General features: G+C 39.8%; 1 protein-coding gene across 1 annotated transcript in view; it reads right to left on the bottom strand.

Annotated features, from left to right (window-relative positions):
* LOC119415829 (transmembrane and coiled-coil domain protein 3) overlaps nucleotides 1-10,495 on the bottom strand; it is a 21,936-nt gene extending 11,441 nt beyond the window's left edge. The window contains exon 1 of the mRNA XM_037683001.1: nucleotides 10,310-10,495. Within this exon, the coding sequence (XP_037538929.1) occupies nucleotides 10,310-10,381 (72 nt within the window). The 5' untranslated portion in view covers nucleotides 10,382-10,495. The remainder of the gene's footprint in view (nucleotides 1-10,309) is intronic.
* Between the last annotated feature and the right edge of the window lie 1,320 nt (nucleotides 10,496-11,815).

The following is an 11,815-nucleotide window of genomic DNA, read 5'->3' as shown; positions in this document are numbered from 1 at the left end:
ACAGCTCTACAGCTTTCTACAGCTCTACAGCTCTCTACAGCTCTACAACTCTCTACAGCTCTACAGCTTTCTACAGCTCTACAACTCTCTACAGCTCTACAGCTTTCTACAGCTTTCTACAGCTCTCTACAGCTCTACAACTCTCTACAGCTCTCTACAGCTCTACAGCTCTACAGCTTTCTACAGCTTTCTACAGCTCTCTACAGCTCTACAACTCTCTACAGCTCTCTACAGCTCTACAGCTCTCTACAGCTCTACAGCTTTCTACAGCTCTCTACGGCTCTACAACTCTCTACAGCTCTCTACAGCTCTACAACTCTCTACAGCTCTCTACAGCCGGTGAGTGTTTTAAGTTTGAAGAAACTCAGAAGTTGAACCCTTTAAAAATGATTAATAATGGTTGTTTTATTCAATATTAATCAAGTTTTATCTTTAAATCTGGGATATTCAACTAAATTGCTCAAAGGGGCAGTTACTGAAAGCCAAGAGCTCAGGGGCCAGACATCCAGCAGATATTATTGTTAAGTAAGATTGTTTTATGGTTTAAAATCTAGTTTTATTTACAAACAAAACCATTGGTGGGTCGAATTGAGCTCACCTGTGGGCCTGATTTAGGCCCTGTGCCACCAGTTGAAAAGCCCTGCTTTAAATCATGACGTTACAGATGATGAGATAATATTCCATCGTGATACTATTTAGAGTTGAAGTGTCCCTAGCCAATTTTCAAATATCTTAAAAAAACAAAACAAGTTTAATAGTTTATTATATAAAAATGAATGTTTATAAAATATAGTAAATTTCCTAATATAATCATTCTTTTGTATCAAAAACAAAATGCAGCAAAAAGTAAAAAATGTTCAAACATGTTTGTTTATAGTAGTTTTTCTCACAATATTTTACGTGTAAATTTGCAGTCCAGTTCTGAAATGTTTGGCAAAATTTCATGTAATTTAAGAATACTGGAAAAAACGTATCAAATTAAACTAAATCTGTACATTTACAATATAGTTTACAGTTTAGCCATTTATGAGCTGCTACAAGGTCAGGATTGTGCTGCAAACGTATTTTACAAAAAAAAATACAAAGATCGACTGTTTTAGCTGCAATTTTCATATAATTTTGTAGAAGTTATGTAAATTTGCTATCAAACACAATTTTACATGTGATTTAACAATCTTTCAAATAACTTTTGGTGTATTGATGTTTTTTTTAAGAATACCAGAAAAATGTTTAAAGTAAAACAAGATGACAACTATGACTGGTACTTCTTTAAGATGAAGTATAATCAGATAGAAGTTTTCAAATTAGATTTTTTTTTTTTTCAGCTGAGCTTTTTCATTCTACAATGATTCAGTTTAGTTTTTCTGTTGGTTTTTGTCTTACCTTCACATTGGACACTAAAAAAATCCACTTTTTATAAAAATAAATAAAAATAAAATTTCTTTACCGGAACATTTCCAGTCTCATTTCCTGCTATCCCACCAAAACAGCACAGTGGCTAAAGTTTTAAGTAATGTTTTAGAACAGCTGTAAACTCAAGACACAAACTTTTTATTTTAATATTACCATTTTTAATATTATTTTATACAGTGCAATAGCATTTATTTCTGAGTACAGTTAGCAGGGAATGCCAGCTCATTGTTTTAAGCGTGTGGGGTTATGACAGCCTCCGTCCTCACCCCACAGTCTCCACCATCTGTCCTCCTCCAACACTGAACTCTTTCTTCACAGAGGAAAAAAGCTCACTTTGTCATGTCTGACCTCCGCTCTGTCCCGGACCGAGCTGCTGCGTATTAATTCACCGCTCTGACGTCCAGTCTCGGGAACCCTCCGTCCAGTCACATCCTGCTCCACCCAGAGACAAGACTTATCTAAGTGATGCACACATCCAGTAAGACGCCCTGTTGTCAAACCGGTTTGCCATACAAAAGATAGAAGCCAATAATATCCTGCAGCAAGAGGAAGTGTATGTGTGGCTGATATGTTGCCTACTTGTATTACAAAAAAAACACTCGCACAACAAAACCTGCCTGTTCAGCCAGGCAGAACAAAATACAATCTACTTCTTCAGCGCTGGAACAAAGCGGCACGTTCCCACCTCGAGCTCAGACGTTGGCATCTCCTCTGTGGCACGAGGAGCCAAAGAACAGCAGCAAAGTTTACAGAGTGGCTGTGTGCAAACACCGACAAGGTGGAAGTGTAAAACAGAACAAATGAGAATTCCTCGATGAGTTGAAGCACTGAACAGAGGTGGGACACCGAGGGAGACAAAGACGAGCTGGACGGGGCCCGATTCATGATCAACTCAAAGAGCAGGAATAACCACCATGTTTATTAAACTCCTCAACATCAAGGACGGCATCAGCCAAATACTTGCTGTCGGATGTGATGAAACATTCTTTTTATACAACTTTTCTTTCCTGTCGTCTCTGCTGCTACTCAAGACTTCCAGTCGCTCTGCAAAGCTGCAGGTGCAATCACAAATTTGGTCCGGATGAGTGGCTCTGCTAAAATGAAGTGGCCTCTCACCGATGGAAATGTCCTCCTCTTGAATCTGCTCGTGTGCTGCCCTACTTTTTATACTTGTGCAGCCATTGTGCAGGTTAGAGGGTGAAAGATGGGAAGAGGTGAAGGTTTCTAGCCAGTGATGAAGGAACGAGGAGAAACGGCACAAGAGCAGTGAAGAATGGTACGTGAACAGTCGTGAGTGAGACGCAAAACAAGTGTTCTGTGAAAAGGTTTTTAATAGTTCATATTTATGGCTCCATGAACTCCGTTTGGGGAGTTTAATTCTAACCAGACTGACGAGCGAACGGTTTGAAGGTAAAGTGGATCGCTGCGACCTGAAACAACTCCAGCCTCAAAGATTTAACATATTCACACTAAAGCTGTTTTATAAACCTTAACAGTGCTGTCAGTTTCACATCACCTGATTATTTGTGTAAAGCTCAGATTATTTGCAAGCACAGTTAGCTAGCTGTAGCACGGTCTGTGCAGCCTGGACGTTTTCAGCAGAGCTGCAGTGCAATGTGAAGTTAGTAGTGTGAAGATTTATAAAGTAGCGTTGTGTTTGCATGAACCAGTGATACCTTTGAGACTGGAGTTGATTTAAGAAGGCACCGTGGATTTAGCTGCGCTTACACTAGCTCATCAGTGCAACATGAATCAATCTCCAAATGTGCCTTTGAACCAGTTAAAGAACTATTTTACCACTTCTCCATTCAACATTTATACAGGCTAGTCTCATTGAGTCACGGGGACTCATTTACAAGAGAGACCTGTTCCAGACAGAACATATAAAGTACACACAACAATAAACTACAGTAAAATGTAGGTTAAAATAAAAGTAGTGTGTAAAACAATAAATCAAAGTGCTGTAAAACAGGGTGAAATACTCAAAACAAGAACATAGTTGCTTTGATTTTTCTATTGACATTATCAAATGTTTGAAACCCCTTAAAGAAATCACGGAGGACAACTACAGTTCCTGTTACAAGGTGTTCCAGGTGAAGGAGCTGAGTAGGAGAAGACCTTTTTGCCAAGTTCAGTCTGCACTGAGGGAACGCTGCAGGTAATGATGGCCTGAGAGCGCACGCTGTAACTGCACTGACAACATGACACGCAGGATTTCAATTCAATTCAGTTGATTAATATATCGACAAATCACAACAAAGTTGTCTCGGGGCACTTTACTGGAGGATTCACAAAAGCCAATTAGTAAAGTTCTCCATCTAAGGAAGCAGCAGACAAGTTGAATCTTGGCTTCGATGCAGTCTCCCATCCTGAGCAAGCACAGTGGCAACAGTGGAAAGGAAAACTCCCTTTTTAAAGGAAGAAACCTCCAGCACGGTCCCGGTCAGTAAAGACACGTCAACACCATGTACATAATTGACCATCATCAGATTTGGACAGTTGGAGCTGTAAGTTGTGGGTCTTTATTTCAACTGTTAGGCTGATGGTCCTTCATCATGTGAACAGCTAGTTCTGGATGTCAACAACAAACTGGTTGATCCACTATGAGAAGGTCCGTTTACAAGACTGAGTTTAGTGCAGCTCCTCAGACTGAAGAAGTCTTTTGGATAAAAGATTAAACATTTCAACAAGTTTTTAATTTTTTATTTAATTTTTATTTTATAATTTTTTTAATCCATCCAGAGGACCTGACTCAACTTTGTTAGATTTTTCTACCTGAATTATTGAGCATGCATCAGGATATTGTGGTACTTCAGTTTCATTATTAAAGAGCAGTTTGAAAGAGGGCTACACACATTCAGCAGAAGGATTTACAGGAGCCAAGATTCACACAACGAGTTTACTCGGTGCTGCGCACGTTTAAAGAAGAGCTTGTCATTTCAGAACAAAATGCAAGTTAAGTACCATATTTTCTGCACTATACGTCACTGTGGACTAAAGGTCGCATCAGTCAAAAAATGCCTCATGAAGGGGAAAAAACATACAAGTTGTTTCGGAGTAGAAGTCCCATTTATTATACGTCACCGCTGACCTCCAGGAAACGTGGGCCGGTGTTGTGCCAAAAATAGATTGGCGGCTGCGGGAGCCAACACGGGAGGACTTGCGCTCGCAGTTCTTTAAAATTTAACAAGACTAACACCAAAAAATGATTATTTGTTTGCTCGACATTGAAGCAAAGGTGTGTCTCACTTTAACTTTACCTTAATAAATACACTTTAATGGTCGAAATGCTTCATTTCACCTGGGCGGCATGTCGCGTCGCACTGAGAACAGTCCATCCTGGGCAGCAGCCATGCCTCGTCTCTCTGCTGCCGGAGCGGGGAGGAAGGGCGCAGCGTGGCGCGTTGACCGCGGCCCCAGGAGGCGGCGAGGTGTGTGTGTGTGTGTGGGGGGGGGGTGTTGTGCAGCTCGCGTCAGGAGCCGCGGGCTCTGCAGTGATCCTCCGCAGCCAGAGCGGTTCAATGTTCATGTTTGGTTCATGTCAGTATGAATGAACATTTAATGCGTTAGTCAAAAATTGTGTCATGAATAAGAAAAAAGAAACGTATACAAGACGCTTCAGACTATACGTTGCAGGACTGGCCAAACTATGAAAAAAAAAACAGTGACTTATAGTCCAGAAAATACGGTACTTTAACAACGTGAAAACTGTTTTCTTAGTGCGTTGTATGACGAGTTCAATTTGCTCGGCCAATCAACGTTTGTTAATGGACCAGTCACATCCTTACATCACCTGGCTGAGTCCCCATTGAGCTAAGACGGTGCCAACTCTACTGCTGAACTTAAAAATAAAATAAAAAACACCAATAAACGTAGTTCTGATGACTATGAGTGGCTACAATACCAGCAGTGTCAAAACTAATTTAAAAAAGCTGAACATAAAACATGAAAAGGGTTTAAAGACTGAACTGGTTCCCTGAGACATACCCACCAAAACTGAGGTTGTTTAAAGAGCTACCTACAACAGGTAAGATATTGATTGTTCTCAAACTTTCGATAGAACCTGACTTTCCCTTTGAGACATTTCTACTACAAATGTAAAAGTTTCGGTGCTTGCTTTCTCTGACTGAAGTCCTCGTCATGCTGTCTTTGAGAATCAAACCCCAGATGTACACCCACATCTGTATGATTCACCTTTTATATAAAAGGTGTCAGCAAAGTCTGCGAGAGACAGAAAGAAAATAAAAATACTGCTGACTTAAAATAAAAAAATAAACATCCACCTAAATCTGAGCAGCGATTGAGCAGCAGAGTCAGAGGAGTCAATAAAAGCTGCAGGTGCTGCTCATCTTGCACGGCCGTGCGCTCCGTCTCTTGGATCAATGATGTTAGTAGGAGATTCAATTTTCTTGATGCAAAATCAGACCTCATGATTCTCCTGCAGCATGCTAAGATACAAGCCGAGCATCGATTCAGCTCAACATCCTGGACGAGACGAGACACTCAAATTATGTAAAACTGGGAGTTGTGCAGAGAGTTTACAACACACACTGGGAGAAACTAAAATACTGGTTCAGCTCCACAAAACCCACAGAAACTGGTGCTTATCTGAATAAACTTGTTTCGCTCCCTTTTCAGGGGAAACGTATTGAAACAGAAGACATTTTCTTATGCGAATGAACCGAGCACGTTGTTCCCATGACGAGGAAGTGCAGGTTCTCGGTACGCACAATCGCAGCTGTGATCTCTTCAAAAAGCCACAAGGTCAGGTCATGCAGAATCACACAGACTCATGCAAACACAGGCGCAGGTATTTACAGTGAGCTGAAGAAACTTGATCCGGACAACAAGGCCTTGATGTTAACACGGCACGTATTAAACACGGTGCCGCTGCCTCTGGCTGGCCAGTACATGCAAATACACGACGCAGTTGAACTGGCATTGCTCGTGGGACAGAACAAAACTCCCTTCAGTAAAGAACAAAACCACAGAGGGGAAGAGGTCTGCGATGCTTATTGGTATTCCCTCCAGCGGGTCATCGTGGATCCTCTCTCAGCAGGCGCACAGAGACGAGGAGAGAAAACAGCAACAAGGAGCACATCTTTCATTTCCAGCAACGTCTCCTCTGGCTCCCTGCTGCTTCCCACAGCTGCTCATGCAGTCAAACTTTGAATTCTTTCTGACTTGGAGGCCAAAGAATGTGCCTCATCCAAAGAAAAGCAGAAGAAACAAAAACAGTTTGAAGTCTCAGTATCCTCATTTAGGCCTGTCACGATCACAAATTTTAGTGGGCGATTAATTGTCTCAGAAATTATTGCGATAAATGATAATATTGTTTGAAATTTGACAATAATTAGTAATTGTTGTCAAATTTAAGAAGAAATGTTGGTTCATTTTTGTGTGTAGAATCTTTTTTGACCACTGGATGGCAGTAAAATGCTGTTTGAACAAAAGGATGGACAGTGAGGGAGCGAGCAGCGTGTCTCTTTAAGAAAAATGGGAGGGAGGCCCCTTGACGTGACATGGGTGGTCTCGCTTTTCTTTTTTTTCGGTTCTCAAAATGGCGGACACTCGTGTGGTGTGAGCTCTTTAGCATAGCATTTGTCACATAAAAATTTTAATTAAAAAATCAGTAAACAAGTTCTCAGCTTCTTTTTGCAGAGATAAACAACATTTTTACACGAAGGCACGGGTTTCAACTGTGAATTTTGGAGCTTCGACAAGACGGAGGGTTTTTTTCCCTTGAGGTCGGCCTGTTAGCTTAGCTTGTAGCTTAGCTTCTCAACTTAGCTGCTTTTAACGACCGAAAAACGTGATTTTGGACGGTTTAAACAGTGAAGTCAGTGAAGAGCACCGGAGTTGAGCCTTTTGTCATCCAGTGTCTTCAGTAGAAAGAGACACGAAGAAACGATAAAGCTGATAAATGAGAATGAGGTTGATCATTTTCATTTATCATGCGATTAATTGATTTATTGTTTATCGCAACAGGCCTATCCTCAATAGATAACCTCAATGAGATCAGAGAAATAAAATACTTCTGCCATGTTTATTATCTCATAGAAAAGCTGGTCCAAGACAAAATCAATAATCCATGAACACTACCAGTGTCTGCTGGTCCACTGCTGAATGGGATTAAACGACGATAATTATGCAGATGCTCTGAAATGACTTGAGTAATATAACGATCCATCAGAGTTGGTGGGAGATAACGCTCCTCAATAACCATAAAGAACATAGCGTGTCCATTCACCAGCTCTGGTCAAGTAGAACATCGTTAGAAAGACGGTGTTAATGTGATGATCGTCGTCTGTTTGTAGAAAAGTTACAAAGCCAGTCAGTTTAACTTCAGTGTGAGGTCAGATGTTTTGGTGCACACAGACGGGCACGTTTGGTAAGGGTTAAAAAGAGTTTCAGGAAGCAAGTCATGAAAACGTTACATCATCTGCGACCTCTAACCTACTAATATCTGCTGCACAATGGCTCGTTGAGGAACAAATCTGGAATGTCACTTTCAGCCAACAGAACGAGGAAAAGCACGACGACACAATCCAGAGGAACAAACAAAGAACAGATTAGGCGATTATTTAACAGAGATCATTTAGGATTTGAACGTCTCGAGGTCTCGTTGTAAGAAAAATAAACATTTTTATTCATTTATGGGAGCTGGTTCTGATTCAATCCAGCGTTTCTGTGGTTTCCTACGAGTCGCTGGTCTCTGGCGGAACGCCGTCCTCTCAGGACTGAAGGTGACCGAGTTCAGGTGCGAGGGATGTTGGACCTGATACAGAAAGAGGACGACGACTTTCTGGTTGCACAAACGTCCTGCGTTCTTACTCCTCCATGTCACTGCCAATAAAAAGCAGCTCCAAACGAATACTTGAACTGATTACTCTGATTAGATAAGTAAAGTTCCGAACTTATCATACATTACCATCAGCTGATGCTTCTGCAGCCTGGAGGCTGGAACAGTTTAGCTTCGTGGACAAGATTTTCTATTTCAATGTGAGGTCATTTTTAAAGAAAATATTGAGCTTTTGAGACAATAAAATAAAACTCAGCATCTTTTACAGGACTATATTTGTATTTACTAATAACAGCAATCACTGTACATACAGTATGAGACCAAAACTGCATTATACGGTCATAATTTCATAAATCTGCTCATTTCTTTATAAAACACATGAGCAGATAGAATGTGTTGTCTGGTAAATACCAACGATGGGATCCTTATGATAAGGAAATAAAGATAACTTACTGTCATTATGTTTTGCTTTGGCAAAACATTTGTAATTCATATAATTTTGGCTGCTACTATTTAAAGTTAAATACAGTAAGTCGAGTTGCGTAAGAGTGTAATTTCAAAAAGTGGGTCAGGTGTTGAGTCACTGAACGAGCACCAAAACAGACATTAAGAAAACATTACACCGGCCTTTCAGTTTCTCTTTAGGGTGTTATTATTTGTTTATTATTTATTATATTAATTGCCTGTTGCTGGACTCATTCAGAGATTTTGTAAACTTCATGAGCAACGTCAACCAGTACAGACTGCAGCGTGAGTAGCGAAACAAGAAAATCAAGTAAACTGGCTTTAAAATGTATGAAAGGCATTTTACTTGAGTATTTTCAGTTCTGGTAAGGTAAGGGGGAAAATCTGAACTCCAACTCTAATACATTTTGTAAAAATCTACTTTTCTAAAAGTTGCATGAACAGTTTTCCATAAGGTCACCGCAACGATCACGTTTAGGCGCTACTTTCACACTATTTGTAAAAGTTATTAAGACTAATGCAGCTTTCATTGTTTAGCAGACAAGTACAGACAAATCTATGAATAAAGACGTGTACGTTTTAATTTAATGAGATTTGAATGTTGGGAATAGAAATAGACTGAAAAAGTTTTTACTTGGATTATTTCACCACAACAATTGACATGAAACTGAGCAATATTTAAAATAAACATCAACTTCGATAAAGTTTTTTCTTCCTCACGATTTGAAACGTAAACAATGAACACATGTTTATTTTAGAGGAGGCCTTTCCATATAGTATAATTTAGATTGTAGTTTTCTGGACGATCAACCATCACCAATATCTAAAAAGTCTGACCTGTCGATTCCAATTTTGGCCAATACCGATTCTGTTTTATAAGCGACACTGTCAGGTGTTACAACGTCACAATGAACCTTTAATTTTCCAATATTATTTTATTGAAGAACATACCCTTGAACAATATCCTAGAACAATACAAACTTTAACTGGCCATGAGGTAGTGCTCTGAAATATAAATGCAGTTCAGACAATTATTAAAACTACCAAAAAAAAAATGGGTAAAATCAGTTTCTCGCGCATCGGCTGATTTCTGATTTCACAAAATTAAGGAAATTGGGGCCGATAAATCGATTTATCGGTGCACCCCTAACATAGATCATAAAACTGTGCTAACTCAGTAGATTAAATTTGCACATTTGCACAAAAAAAGGCTCAAAAGTTGAAGTAAAACTTGTAAATTTAATTATGGGGTGTCAAAATGTAAACATGTATGAGCTTTGATGAGTGCTGACTGACCACCTAGTGTTAAAAATGTTATTACTGGATTAAAAAGTGTTTCTTGCCACTTTTCACAGACTGTGCAGTGAAGCTGCATACAGCGAGTAAATGTTTATGTACAAACATTGTGCCACCGTAAACAGTTGTCAATTTACCATCCAACAACATTAACTTCCTTAATAATCAGTGTTAGGAGCGCGTGTGATGACGGTGAGTTTAACCATCTGGACGTGCCGTGAACGCACCACGCGTTCCTCGCAGCTCTTTGTTCGGAGCCTGACAGCAGCAGCTCCGTCTGGAGCTCGAACTGTGCGCCACAGCCACAGCCACACAGCACCCTCACTCACTCACCATCCGACAGCCGCCGTGTTTCTCCACTTTACACAAACTTTGCACCGACATGCTGGCGCCGGCCGCGGTCATGCCCTCCCATCCGGAGCTGGTCCGGAGGCTAACAGCTCCTCACTTCGGTCCCGCGACTCGCGGCTGAACTCGTCCCCATGCTGAACCCCTTCACGGACTCACACGCGCACGCACGCTGCTTCTTCAAGTGTGTCAAACTCCGCCTATTTGTCTGCAGCGAGGAGGAAGAGGAGGGAGCCTTCAACATGCCGCCACAGCGTTTTGTCAGCGTTTACGATAAAGGGACAGTTCGGCGCTTTTGAAGCGGGGTTCTGTAGAAAGTTTTTATTAACCTTCAGGCCCGGTTTGCACGTGAACAGTGTCTGGAAGAGTTAGTTTGTTATAAAGACGTGGCGAATAAACATCATCAAAACATGTTTACACTGTAATGCTGAAGCCGCCAGATGGTAAATATTGTACTGTCGCTTTAAATTTATTGACCAAAACGATTAAGCCTTTTTACAGTTACTAATGCGCATGCTCCAAGTCAGTACTGGCCAACCAGGTTTCCCTCTCCATTTTGAAAATGTTCTGTTTGGTATCCTACTAGATTTCAAGACGAAAGACTCCTCCATCATATTTATTATCAATCTGATCTTGTTTCTTACTAAGTTCCATATCTATAAAAGTAAAATAACGCGCAGGAAACATTTTTTTGATCTATTTGTATTGGATGTAAAACTGTATCTTGACTCGGTCTCAGACTCAAATAACAAAAAGGATATAAAAACAAAAAGTATCTGTAATTAATACAGCTTAACTTTGTAACTCGCATTTATTTATCTTTGTATTAATTTTTTATTTATATTATTGTTTGCTTCCTTTTTTCTTCTTTTTTGATATGTTCAATGTTATTGTGTATTTTTTAGATTGTTGTATTTGAAGTAAAGTTCTAAATAAAGATTTGGAAAAAAAAAAAGTAGTTTGCGATTGACATCAAAGTCCATGCTCAATAATCCAGGTATACAATCCAAAATTTTTCGGTCAGGTCATCTGGACAGTTCCTTTTTTTGTGCTGAAATGTTTCACCTTCGATCCAGAAGGCTTCATCAGTCAAGGAAACACAACAAAACTGATTCTTGCCCCAACATCTTACTCCAAAGTGGAACAAACCAGTTTGCGATTGGTATCGATCGATACCAAGTAAATACTGGTCCAGTATAGCAGATACCGATACGATACTTTTAAATAATTACAGTGAATTTTGATGACGTTTAAGTGTTTTGTGATTTTTCCTTTGGATCATTTATTAGTTAAAACCCAGGATAGAATTAGGCAAAGTTTATAAGTAAATAAAAAATACTTTATTATAAAAAAAAGGGTTTTTTTTTTCTGAAAAAAATAGAACAGTAACAAAACTATTTTCCCCAAACCTTGTGATGGCTGGATTTTTTCCTTAAACAAAGAGCACAAAATGATCACGCAATAATAAATTAAAACATTATGTTGCGAAAT

This window comes from Nematolebias whitei, chromosome 10 (assembly GCF_014905685.2).
Source record: "Nematolebias whitei isolate Nwh7 chromosome 10, NemWhi1, whole genome shotgun sequence".
Lineage (NCBI taxonomy): Eukaryota > Metazoa > Chordata > Actinopteri > Cyprinodontiformes > Rivulidae > Nematolebias > Nematolebias whitei.
Note: the sequence above shows the minus strand (reverse complement) of the source record. Positions and strands in the feature narration are given on the sequence as shown.